Source organism: Pan troglodytes, chromosome 6, assembly GCF_028858775.2.
Source record: "Pan troglodytes isolate AG18354 chromosome 6, NHGRI_mPanTro3-v2.0_pri, whole genome shotgun sequence".
Taxonomy (NCBI): domain Eukaryota; kingdom Metazoa; phylum Chordata; class Mammalia; order Primates; family Hominidae; genus Pan; species Pan troglodytes.
This window is the reverse complement of record NC_072404.2, coordinates 55,858,052-55,877,651: the sequence shown is the minus strand read 5'-3', so window position 1 is coordinate 55,877,651 and position 19,600 is coordinate 55,858,052. Positions and strand designations below refer to the sequence as shown.

Genomic DNA, 19,600 nt, shown 5'->3' with positions numbered 1-19,600 from the left:
TGAAACTACTGAGGTTAAGGTTATCAATAGTCCCCTTGTTGTTAAATCCAACGGAAACATATTTCTCATTGTCCAGTGGTTCTGCGTCCAGTGCTTCCTCGCGCACTCCACCCACTGGGCCTCTGTTCCAAATCAGGTCTTCTAATGACCTATTGTGATATGGAGATATTGCCATACAGTCAGGAAAGCTGTGGGGGACTTGGTTTAGTTCCTGGCTGGAAAGCAGGAACTTTGATCATTTTCTCATGAGGCACCCTGCTTGTTATGAGCCATAGCTTCAAGCAGCGGTTGTAGCCATTTGGGTTTTTTTTTTTTTTTTTTTGCCATTTGGGTTTTTTAGCTTCTATGAGCAGAGTGCTATACTCAGTCCCTAGTTTTATTCTGTGAGTCTAGTATTAGTCTCCTATCTCACATAAAAATCATGTAAGGCTATTCTCCACAGAGGCCAAGTTCCTGCTGTGACTTCCCTGCTACTGTGTCCATAGACCAGCAACCCTATGGCATTTTCCCCACATTGTATATGTACTCTGTGTCTGGTCTGTAAAAATATCCATCTCCTTTTTGACCTGACCCTTGTCTTTTTGGTATTGTCCTTTAATATATCATTAGCATTAGTGTATAATTTTATCAGAAAGGATCTGGAAGCATGATATATTGTGAAGACATCTCCCACCATTTCTTTTTTTTTATTATACTTTAAGTTCTGGGATACATGTGTAGAATGTGTAGGTTTGTTACATAGGTATACACATACAGTGATGGTTTGCTGCACCCATCAATCTGTCATCTACATTAGGTATTTCTCCTAATGCTATCCCTCCCCTAGCTCCCCCACTACCCGACAGGCCCTGGTGTGTGATGTTCCACTCCCTGTGTCCATGTGTTCTCATTGTTCAGCTCCCCTTTATGAGTGAGAACATGCAGTGTTTGGTTTTCTGTTCCTGTGTTAATTTGCTGAAAATGATGGTTTCCAGCTTCCTCCATGTCCCCGCAAAGGACATGAACTCATCCTTTTTTATGGCTGCATACTATTCCATGGTGTGCGTGTGCCGCATTTTCTTTATCTAGCCTATCATTGATGGTCATTTGGGTTGGTTCTAAGTCTTTGCTATTGTGAATAATGCTGCAGTAAACATACATATACATGTGGCTTTATAGTAGAATGATTTATAATCCTTTGGGCATATACCCAGTAATGGGATTGCTGGGTCAAATGGTATTTCTGGTTCTAGATCCTTGAGGAATCACCACACTGTCTTCCACAATGGTTGAACTAATTTACACTCCCACCAACAGTGTAAAAGTGTTCCTATTTCTCCATATCCTCTCCAGCATCTGTTGTTTCCTGACTTTTTAAGGATTGCCATTCTAACTGGTGTGAGATGGTATCTTACGGTGGTTTGGATTTGCATTTCTGTAATGACTAGAGATGATGAGCTTTTTTTCATATGTTTGTTGTCCACGTAAATGTCTTCTTTTGAGAAGTGTCTGTTCATGTCCTTTGCCCACTTTTTGATGGCCATTTGTTTTTTTCTTGTAAATTTGTTTAAGTTCCTTGTAGATTCTGGATATTAGCCCTTTGTCAGATGGATAGATTGCAAAAATTTTCTCCCATTCTGTAGGTTGCCTGTTCACTCTGATGATAGTTTATTTTGCTGTGCAGAAGCTCTTTAGTTAAATTAAATCCCATTTGTCAGTTTTGGCTTTTGTTGCCATTGCTGTTGGTGTTTTAGTCACGAAGTCTTTGGCCATGCCTATGTCCTGAATGGCATTGCCTAGATTTTCTTCTAGGATTTTTATGGTTTTAGGTCTTACCTTTAAGTCTTTAATCCATCTTGAGTTAATTTTTATACAAGGTGTAAGGAAGAGGTCCAGTTTCAGTTTTCTGCATATGGCTAGCCAGTTTTCCCAACACCATTTATTAAATAAGGAATCTTTTTCTCATTGCTTGTTTTTGTCAGTTTTGTCAAAGATCAGATGGTTGTAGATGTGTGGCATTATTTCTGAGGCCTCTGTTCTGTTCCATTGGTCTACATATCTGTTTTGGTACCAGTACCATCTGTTTTGGTTACTGTAGCCTTGTAGTATAGTTTGAAGTCAGGTGGCATGATGCCTCCAGCTTTGTTCTTTTTGCTTAGGATTGTCTTGGCTATACGGGCTCCTTTTTGGTTCCATATGAAATTTAAGGTAGCTTTTTCTAGTTCTGTGAAGGAAGTCAATGGTAGCTTGATGGGGATAGCATTGAATCTATAAATGACTTTCTGCAGTATGGCCATTGTCAATATATTGATTCTTCCTATCCATGAACATGGAATGTTTTTCCATTTGTTTGTGTCCTCTCTTATTTCCTTGAGCAGTGGTTTGTAGTTCTCCTTGAAGAGGTCCTTCACATCCCGTTTAAGTTGTATTCCCAGGTATTTTATTCTCTTTGTAGCAATTGTGAATGGGATTTTACTCATGATTTGGCTGTTTGTCTATTATTGGTGTATAGGAATGCTTGTGATTTTTGCACATTGATTTTGTATCTTGAGACTTTGCTGAAGTTGCTTATCAGCTTAAGGAGATTTGGGTCTGAGATGATGGGGTTTTTGAAATATAAAATCATGTCATCTGCAAACAGAGACAATTTGACTTCCTCTCTTCCTATTTGAATACACTTTATGTTTTTCTCTTGCCTGATTGCCCTGGCCAGAACTTCCAATACTATATTGAACAGGAGTGGTGAGAGAGGGCATCCTTGTCTTGTGCCAGTTTTCAAAGGGAATGCTTCCAGCTTTTGCCCATTTATTATGATATTGGCTGTGGGTTTGTCATAAATAGCTCTTATTATTTTGAGATACGTTCCATCAATACGTAGTTTATTGAGAGTTTTTAGCATAAAGGGGTGTTGAATTTTATCAAAGACCTTTTCTGCGTATATTGAGATAATCATGTGGTTTTTGTCATTGATTCTGTTTATGTGATGGATTACGTTTATTGATTTGAGTATGTTGAACCAGCCTTGCATCCCAGAGTTGAAGCTGACTTGATCATGGTGGATAAGCTTTTTGATGTGCTGCTGGGCAGTATTTTATTGAGGATTTTCACATCAATGTTCATCAGGGATATTGGCCTGAAATGTTCTTTTTTTGTCTCTGCCAGATTTTGGTATCAGGAGTATGCCAGCCTCATAAAATGAGTTAGGGAGGATTCCCTATTTTTCTATTGTTTGGAATAGTTTCAGAAGGAATGGTACCAGCTCCTCTTTGTACCTCTGGTAGAATTCAGCTGTGAATCTGTCTGGTCCTGGGCTTTTTTTGGTTGGTAGACTATTACTGCCTCAATTTCAGAACTTGTTATTGTTCTATTCAGGGATTTGATTTCTTCCTGGTTTAGTCTTGGGAGAGTGTATGTGTCCAGGAATTTATCCATTTCTTCTAGATTTTGTAGTTTATTTGCCTAGAGGTGTTTATAGTATTTTATGATGGTAGTTTGTATTTCTGTGGGATCAATGTTGATATCCCCTTTATTATTTTTTTATTGTGTCCGTTTGATTCTTCTCTCTTTTCTTCTTTATTAGTCTGGCTAGCAATCTATCTATTTTATTAATCTTTTCAAAAAACCAGCTCCTGGATTCATTGATTTTTTGAAGAGTTTTTCATGTTTGTATCTCCTTTAGTTCTGCTCTGATCTTAGTTTTATTTCTTGTCTTCTGCTGGCTTTTGAATTTGTTTGCTCTTGCTTCTCTAGTTCTTTTAATTGTGATTTTGGGGTGTCAATTTTAGATCTTTCCTGTTTTCTCCTGTGGACATTTAGTGCTATAAATTTCCCTCTAAACACTGCTTTAGCTGTGTCCCAGAGATTCTGGTACGTTGTGTCTTTGTTCTCATTGGTTCCAAAGAACTTATTTATTTCTGCCTTAATTTTGTCATTTACCCAGTAGTCATTCAGGAGCAGATTGTCAAGTTTCCACATAGTTGTGCAGTTTTGAGTGAGTTTCTTAATCCTGAGTTCTAATTTTATTGCACTGTGGTCTGAGAGACTATTTGTTACAATTTCTATTCTTTTGCATTTGCTGAGGAACATTTTACTTCCAATTATATGGTCAATTTTAGAATAAGTCTGATGTGCTGAGAAGGATGTATATTCTGTTGATGTGGGGTGTAGAGTTCTGTAGATGTCTATTAGGTTCATTTGGTCCAGAATTGAGTTCAAGTCCTGAATATCCTTGCTAATTTTGTGTCTCATTGATCTGTCTAATATTGACAGTGAGGTCTTAAAGTCTCCTACTATTATTGTGTGGGAGTCTCTAGGTCTCTAAGAACTTGCTTTATGAATCTGAGTGCTCCTGTATTGGGTGCCTATATATTTAGGATAGTTAGCTCTTCTTGTTGCATTGATCCCCTTACTATTATGTAATGCCCTTCTTTGTCTTTTTTGATATTTTTTGGTTGAAAGTCTGTTTTATCATAGACTAGGATTGTAACCCCTGCTATTTTTTGCTTTCCATTTGCTTGGCAAACATTCCCCCATCCCTTTATTTTGAGCCTATGTGTGTCTTTGCATGTGAGATGGATTTCCTGAATACAGCACACCAATGGGTGTTGAGACCAGCTAGGTCATGGAGACCCTAACCCAGTGGTGCTAGAGGAATTAAAGACACACACATAGAAATATAGAGTGTGGAGTGGGAAATCAGGGGGCTGACAGCCTTCAGATCTGAGAGCCCTGAACAGAGTTTTACCCACATATTTATTGACAGCAAGCCAGTGATAAGCATTGTTTCTATAGATTATAGATTAAAAGTATTACTTAACGGGAAACAAAGGGATGGGACGAAACAAGGGATGGGCTCTGGCTAGTTATCTGAAGAAGGAGCATGTCCTTAAGGCACAGATCACTCATGCTATTGTTTGTGATTTAGGAAGGCCTTTAAGCGGTTTTCTGCCCTGGGTGGGCCAGGTGTTCCTTGCCCTCATTCTGGTAAACCCACAATCTTCCAGCGTGGGTGTCATGGCCATCACGAGCATGTCAAGTGCTGCAGAGATTTTGTTTATGGCCAGTTTTGGGGCCAGTTTATGACCATATTTGGGGGTTTGTTCCCAACAGATGGGTCTTGACTCTCCAATTTGCCATTCTTTGTCTTTTAATTGGGGCATTTAGCCTGTTTACATTTAAGGTTAATATTGTTATGTGTGGATTTTATCCTGTCATTATGATGCTAGCTGGTTATTTTGCCTGTTAGTTGATGCAGTTTCTTCATAGTGTTGATGTTCTTTACAATTTGGTATGTTTTTGCAGTGGCTGGTAACAGTTTTTCCTTTCCATATTTAGTGCTTCCTTCAGGAGCTCTTGTAAGGCAGGCCTGGTGGTGACACAATCTCTCAGCATTTGCTTGTCTGTAATGGATTTTATTTCTCCTTCACTTATGAAGCTTAGTTTGCCTGGATATGAAATTTTGGGTTGAATAATCTTTTCTTTAAGAGTGTTGAATATTGGCCCCCACTCTCTTCTGGCTTGTAGGGTTTCTGCAGAGAGATCTTCTGTTAGTCTGATGGGCTCGCCTTTGTGGGTAACCCGATCTGGCTGCCCTTAACATTTTTTCCTTCGTTTCAACCTTTGGTGAGTCTGACAATTATGTGTCTTGGGGTTGCTCTTCTTGAGGAGTATCTTTGTGGTGCTCTTTGTATTTCCTGAATTTGAATGTTGGCCTGTCTTGCTAGGTTGGGGAAGTTCTCCTGGATAATATCCCTGTAGAGTGTTTTCCAACTTGATTCCATTCTCCTCGTCACTTTTAGATACACCAATCAAACGTAGGTTTGGTCTTTTCACATAGTCCCATATTTCTTGGAGGCTTTGTTTGTTCCTTTTCATTCTTTTTTCTCTAATCTTGTCTTCATGCTTTATTTCATTAAGTCGATCTTCAATCTCTGATATCCTTTCTTTGCTTGATTGATTTGGCTATTGATACTTGTGTATGCTTCTTGAAGTTCTCATGCTGTGGTTTTTAGCTCCATCAGGTCATTTATGTTTTTTTCTAAACTGGTTATTCTAGTTAGCAATTCGTCTAACCCTTTTTCAAGGTTCTTAGCTTCCTTGCATCTGATTACAACATGCTCCCTAGTTCAGAGGTGTTTGTTATTACCCACCTTCTGAAGCTTACTTCTGTCAGTTTATCAAACTCATTCTCTGTCCAGTTTTGTTCCCTTGCTGGTGAGGAGTTGTAATCCTTTGAAGGAGAAGAAGTGTTCTGGTTTTTGGAATTTTCAGCCTTTTTGCACTGGTTTTCCTCAACTTCATCAATTTATCTACCTTTGGTCTTTGATGTTGGTGACCTTTGGAGATGTTGGTGACCTTTGGATGGGGTTTTTGTGTGAACATCCTTTTTGTTGATGTCGATGCTACTCCTTTCTGTTTGTTAGTTTTCCTTCTAACAGGCCCTTCTGCTGCAGGTCTGCTGGAGTTTGCAGGAGGTCCACTCGAGACCTTCTTTGCCTAGGTATCACCAGTGGAGGCTGCAGTACAGCAAAGATTGCTGCCTATTCCTTCCTCTGGAAGCTTCATCACAGAGGGCACCTGCCAGATGCCAGCCGGAGCTCTCCTGTATGAGGTGTCTGTCGACGCCTGCTGGGAAGTGTCTTTCAGTCAGGAGGCATGGGGGTCAGGGACCCACTTGAGGAGGTGGTCTGTTCTTTAGCAGAGCTTGAGCTCTGTGCTGGGAGATTCACTGCTGTCTTCAGAGCTGGCAGGCAGGAACGGTTAAGCCTGCTGAAGCTGCACCCACAGCTGCCCCTTCCCCCAGGTGCTCTGTCCCAGGGAGACGGGAATTTTATCTATAATTCCCTGCCTGGGGCTGCTGCCTTTCTTTCAGAGATACCCTTCCCAGAGAAGAGGAATCTAGATAGGCACTCTGGCTATAGTGGCTTTGCAGAGCTGAGGTGGGCTCCACCCAGTTCAAACTTCCAGGCAGCTTTATTTACACTGTGAGGGGAAAACTGCCTACTCAAGCCTCAGTAATGGCAGATGCCCCTCCCCCCACCAAGCTTGAGCATCCCAGGTCGACCTCAGACAGCTGTGCTGGCAGCGAGAATTTCAAGCCAGTGGATCTTAGCTTGCTGGGCTCTGTAGGGGTGGGATCTGCTGAGCTAGACCACTTGGCTCCCTGGCTTCAGCCCCCTTTCCAGGGGAGTGAATGGTTCTGTCTCGCAGGTGTTCCAGGCACCACTGGGGTATGAAAAATAAACTCTTGCAGCTCACTCGGTGTCTGCCCAAATGGCCGCCAAGTGTTGGGCTTGAAACTCAGGGCCCTGGTGGTGTAGGTACCCGAGGGAATCTCCTGGTCTGCAGGTTGCGAAGACTGTCGGAAAAGGGTAGTGTCTGGGCTGCATTCCTCATGGCACAGTCCCTCATGTCTTCCCTTGGCTTGGGGAGGGAGTTCTCTGACCCCTTGTGCTTCCGGAGTGAGGCGACACCCACCCTGCTTCAGCTCGCCCACTGTGGGCTGCATTCACTGCCTAACCAGTCCCAATGAGATGAACCAGGTACCTCAGTTGGAAATGCAGAAATCACCTGCCTTCTGCGTTGATCTCGCTGGGAACTGCAGACCAGAGCTATTCCTATTCGGCCATCTCACCAGCCACTTACAGTCTGTTTTGTTTGGTAATTGTGTCACCACTATTGCATTCTTGTGATTGCAGTATGCATGGTATATCTTTTAACATTCTATTACTTTCAACCTATTTGTATCTTTGAATTTAAAGTGCATCTCATGTAGACAATATATAGTGTAGTTGGATATAACTTTTTAAATCTTGTCTGACCATCTGCTTTTTGATTGGCTTGTTTAATCCATTAACATTTAATGTTATTATTGATATACTTGGATATACTTTGCTATTTTACTTTTTGTTTCCATATTCTTCATGTGTGTTCTTCTATTCTGCATTAATTCTGTTGAATTAAATGAATATTTTCTAATGTAGTATTTTCATTTCTTTAATTACTTTTTGCTGTTTATTTCCAGTTCTTTATTAATTTCTCTAGAGCTTGCTACATACATATTAACCTATCAGAATCAGTTTTAGATTTATACTAATTTAATTCCAGCAAGCTATAGAAATGTTACTCTTATGTACTTCTGTTTGTCTGTATTTTATGGTATCAATATTACACATATTACATCTTTAAATGTTACAAACTAAACAATACCTTGTTATTATTTTACGTAATTTTGTATCTTTCAAATAAGCTGAGAGTAGAAAGGAGAGGAAGTGTATATTTATAGGTTTTGTCATATACAGCCTTCTTATTTATCATTTGTGGTTCTCTTCATTTGTTCCCTGGATTCAAGTTACCATCTGAATTTTGTTTTAGACCAATACAGCTTCTCTCACCCACCTCTTTTGTGTTATTACTGGCAAATATATATTTATGTGTTACAGGCCCAATTTATATGTTATATATAAATTCTTCTGTGAAATTGCTTTTAAATCAGTAAAAGGGAAAAGAGTAGAAGAAATGCATAGTTGTACTGTCTTTTTGATTACATAACTACCTTAATTGGTGCACTTTGTTTTTTTTTGCGTGTAGATTCAGATTACTGGCTGGCATCACATTTTTTAATTCTGAATCACTTCTTTTAGAATTTATTATAAGCTAGGTATGTGGCAAATATTGCTAATTATTTCTCCTGCCAGTTTAAATCTACTCTTGAACCCTCTTAGTATTTTTACTTTTCAGCTCTTGCATTTCCATTTCATTCTTTTTTATAATTTCAGTCTTTATTTATATTCTCTATTTGATGTGATTTTATAACCATATCTTCTTCAATTTTGGTTTCCTTTAATTCTTTTAACATATTTATAATGAATTATTTGGAGTGTTTATTTTTTAAATCCCACATCTGGTCACTGTCACAGATAGTTTCTGTTGCTTCCCTTTTTCCAGTATATGTCCCGTTTCCTTACGTGTTTTACAAATTTTTGTCAGAAACTTCACATTTTAGATAATATAGTGTTTCTTAATGATGGGGATATATTCTGAGAAATGTGTCATTAGACAATTTTATTTTGTGAATGTCATAGAGTTTACTTATACAAACCTAGATGGTATAGCTTACTGCACACGTAGGCTACGTGGTATGGCCTTTTCCTCCTAGGCTACAAACCTACAGAGCATGATACTGTATTGAATACTGTATGTAGTTGTAATACTGTGGTATTTGTGTATCTAAACATATCTAAATATAATAAAGGTAGACTAAAAATAATGTATTATCATCTATGGGACCAACATTGTATATGCCGTTTGTTGTTGACCAAAACATAATTATGCAGCACATGACTGTATATTGTAGCAACTCTGGGGTGAAGTTGCCAGGTGAAGCCTCTGATGTATGTCCTTGGAAGATGCAGCTTGGGTGTACCCACAGCAGTTTTGGCAGGGCTATCTCTGACTGTCTCTTTTCCTAAACATACTCACTCAGATGATTGATCTATTGCTTTCAACAGTGCCCTAGGAAATAAATTGCTCTACTGATCCAGTTAAATTTGGGTTTCTTGAAGTATTAGTTCTTTAGATCAGTGTTTGAGATATGTTCTGATCCCAGTATTGCTTCTCCTAGGTGACTCTGTGTTGCTGTCTGGCCAACTTGTAGTTTAGCTTATAACGCCAGTGAATCTATGAATCTGTTCTCAGTTGAGCTTGTCTACACTTACACGCAAGTGAAACCAGTTCCTTTGAGATTCAGAGCTTTCTGTTCTGCAGCCTGGTTCTCTTCCCTGGATACATTCTCTGAGCGATAGCACTGAAGCTGAGGCTGGGGACAGTGGTGTGCTGCTTTCTGAGTGACACCCTGCTTTAGGAGCTGAGCATTTGATGTAGGGGTAGCAGGAGTCGTAGGTATCATCAGCTTATAGTCCTGATGTGGAACCCTTACACCATGAATTGCGGTAAGGGTGATAGAGGACTCAGTATTCTCAGTGTTCCTCTACCTGATTTAGAGCCTCTGTCTCAGGAGGTAGGACTAGGTGGAAGAAGGTAGCCATCACCTCTCAGCCAGATTCACCTGCAACTTAATAACTTCAGCAACACGGAGCTGGGGCTAGGATGACAAATGCTGACATCCTTCCTTTCCTGGGAGATAGTCTATTAACTGAAAGCTGGATGGGGAAAGAACCCTGTGTTAGGCTGTAGAAATCTGGAATGGAGTGTCTCTCTCCTTGAGCTGAGGGGAGGGAGGAAGGGAGCAGGTCTTGATTCATATGCTTTGTTCAAATACTGTTTGATATGGTTTGGCTGTCTTCCCACCTAAATCTCATGTTTAATTGTACTCCCCAATTTTGGGGGAAGGACCTGTTGGGAGGTGATTAGATCATGGGGGCGGATTTCCTCCTTGTGCTTGTGATAGTGAGTTCTCATGAGATCTGGTTGTCTGAAAGTGTGTAGCACTTCTTTCTTCACTATCTCTCTCTCCTGCTCCATCATGGTAAGACCTGCTTGCTTCCCCTTCACCTTCAATCATGATTGTAAGTTTCCTGAGGCTTTCCAGCCATGCTTCCTGTACAGCCTGCAGAACTGTGAGTTAGCTAAACCTCTTTTCTTAATAAATTACCCAGTCTTAAGTAGTTCTTTATAGCAGTGTGAGAACAGACTATTACACTATTCTTACTGACATGCGATAGACTTCTTTGAATAAATGTTTCTTTATTTTTTCTATGCCCTTAGGACAATTTCCAAAAACTGTTTAATGGTTGTTTTTAAAAAAGAATTTATAGCAGCTTTGTTGGAGTTTGCAGAGCTCCTCCAGCTGTCTAGTCAGAAGTCTGTCTCCCACAGTTATTTTTTAGTAGTAGTGATTACTTTATTCAGTTTATTTCTTCTTGCACACATTATAGTATTCATATTATGAGCAATAATTTAATTTCTCCTAGAAATAGTTTTAATCCAACTCTCCAAATTCATTGACATGAAGATATTTATAGTGTTTTATGTAGTTATTTGTTTTTTCTTTATATATTAAATTTTACAATTTTTTCTGTTAATTAGTGCATTTTTTGATGTTTTCTTTATGTATCATGGATTTTACTGTCCTTCTACCTAAATTATAATTATGTTTTGTATTTCTCAGGGATTCCTTCTTTGATTTTTCTTGTTCTCTTTCCCTAACTTTCTTTCTTGTGTTAACCTTGTTCTTTATGTAGACTCTTGAGTTGTACAGTTAGCTCATTTATTTTCTTTCTATTTTTTGGGTAAATCTAGTTAAGACTATAAATTTACTTTTTATTACTATAATTGCATCCAACAATTACTGATATGTTTATCATCATTTCTAAATATTTAGTCATATTTACTATGATTTCTTTTATAGTCATTTGTTATTTAGTACTATTTTATTTGTTTAAAAATGTTTGAGGGATTTTTGTTGTTGATTTTTATTTTGATTTGTGTGTCAGAGAATGTGGTTTACATATTACAATGTTGAAGTTTTGTGTTTTGTTGACTTCTTTCAAAGCCTCCTTTTGACTATTTTTTATTTCTGGAATGCTAATTAAGCATATTTATTGGCCAGGCGTGGTGGCTTATGCCTGTAATCCCAGCACTTTGGGAGGCGAAGGAGGGCGGATCACAAGGTCAGGAGTTCAAGTCCAGCCTGGCCAATATGATGAAACCCTGTCTCTACTAAAAAGAAAAAAGTAGCCAGCTCAGTGGCAGGCGCCTGTAGTCCCAGCTACTCGAGAGGCTTAGGCAGGAGAATTGCTTGAACCCGGAAGGTGGAGGTTGCAATGAGCCGAGATCACGCCACTGCACTCCATCCTGGGCAACAGGGCAAGACTCTGTCTCAAAACAAACAAAGAAACATATTTATTAGGATTTCTTAACTTATCATTCAAAACCTTTAGCTTGTCTTTCATATACCAGAATCTTTAAATGTGGTGTATTTTAGGCACTCTCATGCAATTTACCAAATGTTTCTTCAGGTGTGTTATGTCTGCCATTTGGCTTATCTATTTCACTTATTTATTTTTTAACTTTGGTGATTTTTTCTTTTTATTTCAATGACTATATTTTCATTCTCCAATATATTAGATCTTGCATTTTTATAATCCCCACGTGTTTTTGGTCATATCCACCTGTTTTTGTTTTATAATTTCCTGTTCTTAATTTATTCCTCTCTTTAACATTTTGAGGATTTACATTTTTACATTTTCTTAAATTTTAATAATGTACATATACTTCTTTGTATCCTTACCACCAACAAAATAGGTTTTATTGCTCCTTTAATCTATATAGTGGGTGTAAAAAACTGTATCACTTATAATTTGCATTTTTCTTAATACTGTTATCTTTGAGCATCTATTTATGTATGTTTATTTTCCCATGTAAGATTTTCAGTTTATATATTTTGCCTGTTTTCCTGTTTTTGTGCACTTGTCAATTTCTAACAGTACTTTGACTATAGATCAGTGGTTCTCAAATTATGGTCTGTGAAACTCTGGGAGTCCCTGAGACACTTTCAAGGGATCAGTAAAGTGAAAACTAATTTATTATTATACTAAGACATTATTTGCTATTTCTACTGTGTTGATATTTGCACTTATGGTGGGTGAATTACTGTCACCTATTTAGTAGAAAGCAAGGCAGTGGCCTTGAACTGTGCTGGCAATTGAATAACTTCTTAGTTGAGACACTGCTGAAAACAAAAGCCAGGTTAACAAGGGAGAAAGTGGCAGAAGTTTATGCGTGTGCTGTACCTATCATGCTGGAGAGGCCTCAATTCAAAAGTATCTCCGATTGAGTGGCTTAGGGGCCTTGCTTACATAATATTTTAAGAAAGAGCCACAAATCCAATTTAGTGACAAAACATAGGAGAGAGCAGTTCCAGTCTTCTAAAAGATTAGAAAATGTGGGATGATAGTAAAATCTTTTCCCAGATTCCTTTGGTGCCTGCTGGTGCTTTCTCGGGACAGATTAGCAAGTATTGTCTCCAGTAAGGAAGGATTGGTGTCCTGCTATCGGGCAAATAGAGGCTAAGGCAGAATGGTCCCCTCCATTTTCAGCGTCTTTAACCTTACAATCCTCAATATTTGGGGAAGAAATATTTTGTTTTTCTTCAGTCCCCCTTTTACAGCTTTAGTTTTAGAAAGTTTTACATATTAAATTCCAAGTTGGTAGCTTTGGGGAGATTTGGATTAGAGGTTCTAACCTGGCAAAGGGTGAGAAACAGATTGAAACAAGTAGAAAGGAACAAATTTGGATTCCATAGCTTATTGAATGAGTCTCTTAGTCCTGAGAATAATAAGCTTAGTTGAACAGGTGAGCCTGATTTCAGGAGGTGGTGTTAGAGGTGAGTTTTTTTTTTCAAATTTGGTTTCTATATGGTATAGGCACACTGGTATTTAGTTGGAATCATTTTTATGGAAAACACAGAAAAACAAAAGTTAACATCTGGAGCAGTCTGCAAACTAGTCTTTGAGTTTGGAGGGCAGTCAGCTGAGAATATTTTAGATTTTGACTCAAAACATTTCAGTTGGGATGGGCAGGGAGTGGCAATTTGATAGATTTTCCCAGATTGTCGTTTGAATCAGGTGTTCCACTGAACTTTCTGTACATACATAAGTTGTTGTAGTGATTTCTCCAAAGTTTGTATCAGGTTGTCTAGCATTAACTTGCAGAGGGCTTTAGGAAAAGCAGTTTTGATGTCTAGGGATTTCAAGTCAGATGAGTGAGTGGGAGAAATATTGGAAATTTTAGTCTGCAGAGTCATAGTCAGATATTGGAAGAAACTAAAAATTCAAGACTCAGCCTAGATAATTTTAAAAAAACCCTCAAAAACAAATGGACAAAGCTAGAATCTAATAACAGGCACACTACAGTTTTTAAATTTTTCTTGAAACATAATTTTTCTCTCTCTGGTCACCTATTTCTACCAAAGATCACAGTGAGTCCAGTTTTGTTGTTAAGTAAGTTTTAGCCTCATTATAGTTGGCTTGATTAGTTATATAAACTGTAGCAAGGCCAGGCACAGTGGCTTACACCTGTAATCCCAGCACTTTGGGAGGCCGAGGCAAGTGGATCACCTGAGGTCAGGAGTTCGAGACCAGACTAGCCAACATAGTGAAACCCCATCTCTACTAAAAATACAAAAATTAGCTGGGTATGGTGGTGCACACCTGTAATCCCAGCTACTTGGGAGGCTGAGGTGGGAGAATCACTTGAACTTGGGAGGCAGAGGCTGCAGTGAGCAGAGATCGCGCTGCTGCACCCCAGCCTGGGCAACAGAGCTAAACTCCATCTCTAAATTAAATAAATAAATAAATAAACTGTAGAAAGAATAATGATTGACATTATTATAGACTCTTTTAAAGTTGGCTTTGCTGGAACTTGTCATAAGGAAAAGACTTTTAAAATCCTCTCCAGGTTAGGAAGTCAAGCTATGGACTCACCCTCAGATTTTACCTGTAGTACTTGAGTGAATTCTTTTCTTGAAGTCCCCAAAATATTTAGAGTATGCTGTGCCTCTCAGAAACTGATATTTTTTTACTTACCACAAGGCTAGTAACCCTGTAAAGGAACCATGTAGACAGGGTACTTGGGCAGTTTTTCCAAGGGATTAATTGGATCCTAGTTAACCTTTAGTTCCTTAAAGCAGCCTGGTCATACCTGAAAATGTGACATCCCAATCAAAGCCTTTGTAATATGTGTTTTCAACTGTGTCTTATTATGAAAGGAAACAGATTCTTATTAATGTTATGCAAATAACTACATTGCCATAAATTAAAAATATTTATGGTTAGTTTCTCAATTCAGAAGAAATCAGAGAGAAAGGTAAATGTTTTGATTTTGCTTTCAAAAATATACTTTACCCAACTCCTGCAAACTATAAGTAGCTAAAAAAAAAAGCTTTCTTGACTCTGGAAAAAAAAAAGTAATCAGCAATGTTTTCAACAAAAAGTGATAAAAATAATTTTAGTCCTACATCAGTTCAGTCCCACATAATTCTTTTTCTGCTTCATGTTAGATTAGCAATTTTATGAGTCCAGTTTTTAAAATTGGAGTTACTCAAATTCTTACCCAGTCTAATTGTATTATCTCAGCGATGTCAGAAATCTGTACTTAAGTGTATTTAAAGTCTATTCCATGAATCGTCTTGAAGATACTTTAGGATTTGCGAGAGATTTTGAAGAAAAAACAAAAGCAACAGAATAAACAGTAACACATCCAGAATGTTTATTAGGGACCAGTTCTGTAGGCACTTCTGCCTACCAACTACAACAATCTCAGACTCCCTGAAGGCAAAAAGATGTTCAGTGCATCCGTTAAAAAGACAGTTTTATCATGAAGAAAAAGATTCCTGACTGTGTAGGGAGGTGTTTACCAGCCAAGGGCTAATCCTGCAAGCATCCTCCCACCTGCAACGTTAACTCTTTTAGGCACATAAGCTGATCCTGAATTGTTGCTGGTCTGTGTGTACTTCTGCTGGACACTCAGAAGAGTATACTTTTGATACAGTGTTTCAGAGAATTTGGGGGATATTTTGACTTAAATTCAGACTTAATTCTATTTCAGGTAATACCTTGATATGAGTCAGATTTCTGGAGAGAAAAAGTTTTCTTTCCCTGTCCCCAGTCATACTGTGACTCAACTATAGTTCCAGCTCTGACCCCTCAGGTTCAGTTATTCTATGTGATATTTGTATATATTACATATCTTTGATATTATAAATCATGATATATGTAATATATACATGATAAATGTGTACCTACGCTGATGGATGAATCAGTACAAAAAGCATGTTAGAATTCCTGTTCAGAAATGAAACCTATAGAGGTTTCCTCAGCAATTAGAAGCTGTCTGGTCTCTACTCCAAATACAAAGATGGACAGTAGCTAAGTATGTGTACTTAATTTTAGCTTAAATGTGTAGGTAAGAAAGTAAACAATGGCTGGGTGCACTTCAGTGTGTGCAGGAAGCTTTTCCTGAGCGTAATCCAGGAACAGGCAGGGAAGTCTCCCTTGTTTGACAGAAGTAGCAACAGAGAGCCCTGTTTTGGAAGATGAACTTTTCTGACTTTTGGTATTGTAGTGAATTTCTTTTCATTTTTATTTTTCTTGTGTCATTTCAGTGAGAATTTGGGATGGGCAAAATATATATATGTGTGTGTGTGTGTGTTCTCAGTTCCAGATGTTGTACTCAACTCAATAAAACTAATTGTGTATTTATTAGAAACATATATTTTTGAATATTGTTCATAATTATATGACTTTAATTTCTTCCAAGATAAATATTTAAACTTAGAGAAGTGTTATACCTGAGTTTGAGCAGCATAGTGTTGAGGTAAATAGAAGAGGCTCTGGGACCAGGCTCCGTAAGTTAGAATCTTAGTTTTGATAGCATAGGCATTGGACATGTGACATAATCCCTGCCTCCCTCAATTTCTTTATGACGGATAGAAAATCTTAATGATGTTGAGAGATTCAAATGAGTCACTATTTGTAAAGTGTCTATCATAGTATTTGGTACTTAGTAACTGCAAGATAAGTGTTGGAGAACTAAAAATAAATGTAATTATATCTAAAAACATGTACCAAGAATTCATACCAAATAATGATATTTCTTAAATAGTTGCAATATGTTTGAATTATTTAAATAACCATTTTTGTGTCTTTCTCTTCTTAATTTTTTACAGCTTATCGTGAGCCTCATTATTATTATCAGTTCACAGCTCGATATCATGCAGCTCCCTGCAATAGCATTTATAATATTTCTTTTGAGAAGAAACTTCTTCAGATTTTAAGCAAACTGCTTCTTGACCTTTCATGTGAAATTTCCTTACTTAAGTCTGAATGCCATCGCGTTAAAATGCAAAGAGCTGGTTTGCAAAATGAATTGTTCTTTGCATTTTCAGGTAAGTCTATACAATTTGTTAGAAAAGCAAATGGAGAACACATAACTAATAGTTAAAAAACGTTGTTAATTACTCACAGCATTTTTATGATATAAACATAAACACCATACATCCAAATATATTTTGTTCTCTACTTTGACTTAGTGCTGTTAACCCCTCAAATAGAATTCTGCTGATTCGTGTACTAATGAAAAGTTTGTTCTCTCAATAACTTACACTGTTATGATAATTTACTGTAGAGTGGAATTTAGTATAAGGAATGTCATGATATTTAGATATAATGATTTAATTTGTAAAATCATCTAATTATAAGACGGGTTAATATCATAGACCAGAGGAACCATCCAGCTTAGTATGCTTTTCTTGATAATGTGGAGTAGAGGCCCAGTATTTTCTGGAAAACAAAGAATTGGACTTTATATTTATATCTTTATATTTATCTTTATATTTATAATGGTTTATGAATGACCACTTAGGAATACCCACGCATCTGTTTTTAAGGGGTCCGAGTGACAGTAGGGCACCCTTCCCCTTTCATCTCAAATGTTATTGCTTGCTAGTTTCCTTTCTCCTTTTTTAGGGTTTTTTTTTTTAAATTATTATTTCTCTGCTATCAGAGTTTGATTGTATTTAATCATTTCCCTGACTTTCCCTTCTCTTTCTTTTTTGGCCATCTAGGATTGAAGTTTTAGAAGCACAATTGAGAGGCATGAAGCTTTAAGGGAAAAAAGAGAAGTTCAGCCTCATTTTCTGTCTTTTATCTTCCTTACTTTTTACCTGGGGTCCCTTCTCTTCTCCTCTCTTTCCTTCTCCTCTGCCCTCCCCTCCCCTTGCTATTCCCCTTCCCTTCCCTGTCCTTCCCTCTCTCTCCTCTTCACCAGAAATACATTGAGAGTTTTTCCCCAGCCCCTGGGTCTGTTTAATAGGTAGATCAATCCTTAGAAAACCTGAAAGTTTGGCTCTCTTCAGGTTCAGCACTTTGTGAGGCTGAGGCAGGTGGATGACTTGAGGTCAGGAGTTTGGGACCAGCCTGGCCAACACGGTGAAACCTCCCTCTACTAAAAATACAAAAATTAGCCGGGCCTGGTGGCATGGGCCTATAATCCCAGCTACTTGGGAGGCTGAGGCAGGAGAATCACTTGAACCCGGGAAGCTGAGGTTGCGGTGAGCCGAGATCGTGCCACTGCACTGCAGCCTGGCTGACAGAGTGAGAATCTGTTAAAAGAGGAACAACAATAACAGCAGCAACAACAACAACAACAACAAAAAACAAAAGCTGAAAGTATACTAGACTCATTAAAGAGATGATATCTAATAGAAATGAAGCATTATGAGCTTGATTTGCATTTCTCCAAAGGCAAATGTTGTTGAGCATCTTTTCATGTGCTCATTGGTTATCTGTGTATCTTCTTTGGAGAAATGTTTATTCAAGTCCTTTGCTCAATTTAAAATTGGGTTGTGTGTCTTTTTGGTGTTGTTGTAAGAGTTCTTTATATATTCCAAATACTATATTCTTATTAATATGCGATATGCAAATATTTCCTCCATTTTATAGGTTGTTTCCTCACTTTCTTAATAATATCCTTTGATGCCCAGTTGATTTTAATTTTGATGATGTCCAATTTACCTATTTTTTCCTTGTGTTTCTTGTACTTTCAGTGGCATTTCTAAGAATATGTTGCCAAATCTGAGGTCATCAAGATTTACTCCTTCTGTAGTTTTAGCTATTACACTTACGTCTAAGATTCATTTTGAGCTAATTGTATATATAGTATGAGGTATGGGTTCAACCTTATACTTCATATTTTGCATGTGGCTGTCTGGTTGTCCAAGAACATTTGTTGAAGAGACCATTCTTTTCCACACTGAATGGTCTTGGCATCCTTGTTGAAAGTCAGTTAACCGTAAATATATGGGCTTATCTCTGAACTCTCAATTCTATTGCATTGTTCTGTATTTCTGTTCTTCTGTCAGTACACCATTTTGATTACTGTTTGATTTGTGGCACTTTTGAAATTGAGAAGTGAGAGTGCCTCCAATTTTGTTCTTCCTTTTTAACATTGTTTTGGTAATTTGAGATTGTAATTCCATATGATTTTTAGCATCTCTTCCATTTCTGACAAAAATTACCATTGGGGTTTTGATAGGGATTTCATTGGATCTGGACATAGCTTTGGATATTATTGCCACCTTAACAATCTTAAGTCTTTTAATCTGTGAACACAGGATAGCTTTGCATTTATTTAGAACTTGTGTAATTTCTTTTAGCAGCATTTTACAGTTTTCAGTGTATAACTATAGTCCTGTAACTCTTGACAAATGTATTTCTAAGTATTTTATTATTTCTGATGCTATTATAAGTAGAATTTTCTTAATTCCATTTATACATTGGTCATTGCTAGTGTATAGAAATACACTGGGTTTTTTTTTTTAAAAAATGGATTCTGCACCTTTGGTTGAATTCCTTTATTAGCTCTAATAGTGTTTTTTGTGTGTGTGTGTGAAATCTTTAGTAGTTTTTATATAGAAGATCATGTTGTCTGTGGATAGCAATAGTTTTACTTCACACTTTCCACCCTGGATACATTTTACACCTTTTTCTTGCAAAATTGTTCTTGCTTGGACTTCCAGCACAATGTTTAGTAGAAGTGGCACAATTGGCATCTTAGTCTTGTTCTTGATTTTAGGAGGAAAGCTTTCAGTCTTTCACTGTTG

At 37.7% G+C, this 19,600-nt stretch overlaps 1 protein-coding gene across 12 annotated transcripts in view; it reads left to right on the top strand.

The window, feature by feature from the left end:
* The window catches only part of ZPBP (zona pellucida binding protein), a 157,042-nt gene that overhangs the window by 46,436 nt on the left and 91,006 nt on the right, over nt 1–19,600 (top strand). For all 12 annotated transcript variants that reach the window (XM_009442784.5, XM_054687524.2, XM_009442775.5 and 9 more), the window contains one exon: nt 16,667–16,885. In XM_009442784.5, coding sequence (XP_009441059.2) covers nt 16,667–16,885 — 219 coding nt within the window. The remainder of the gene's footprint in view (nt 1–16,666; nt 16,886–19,600) is intronic.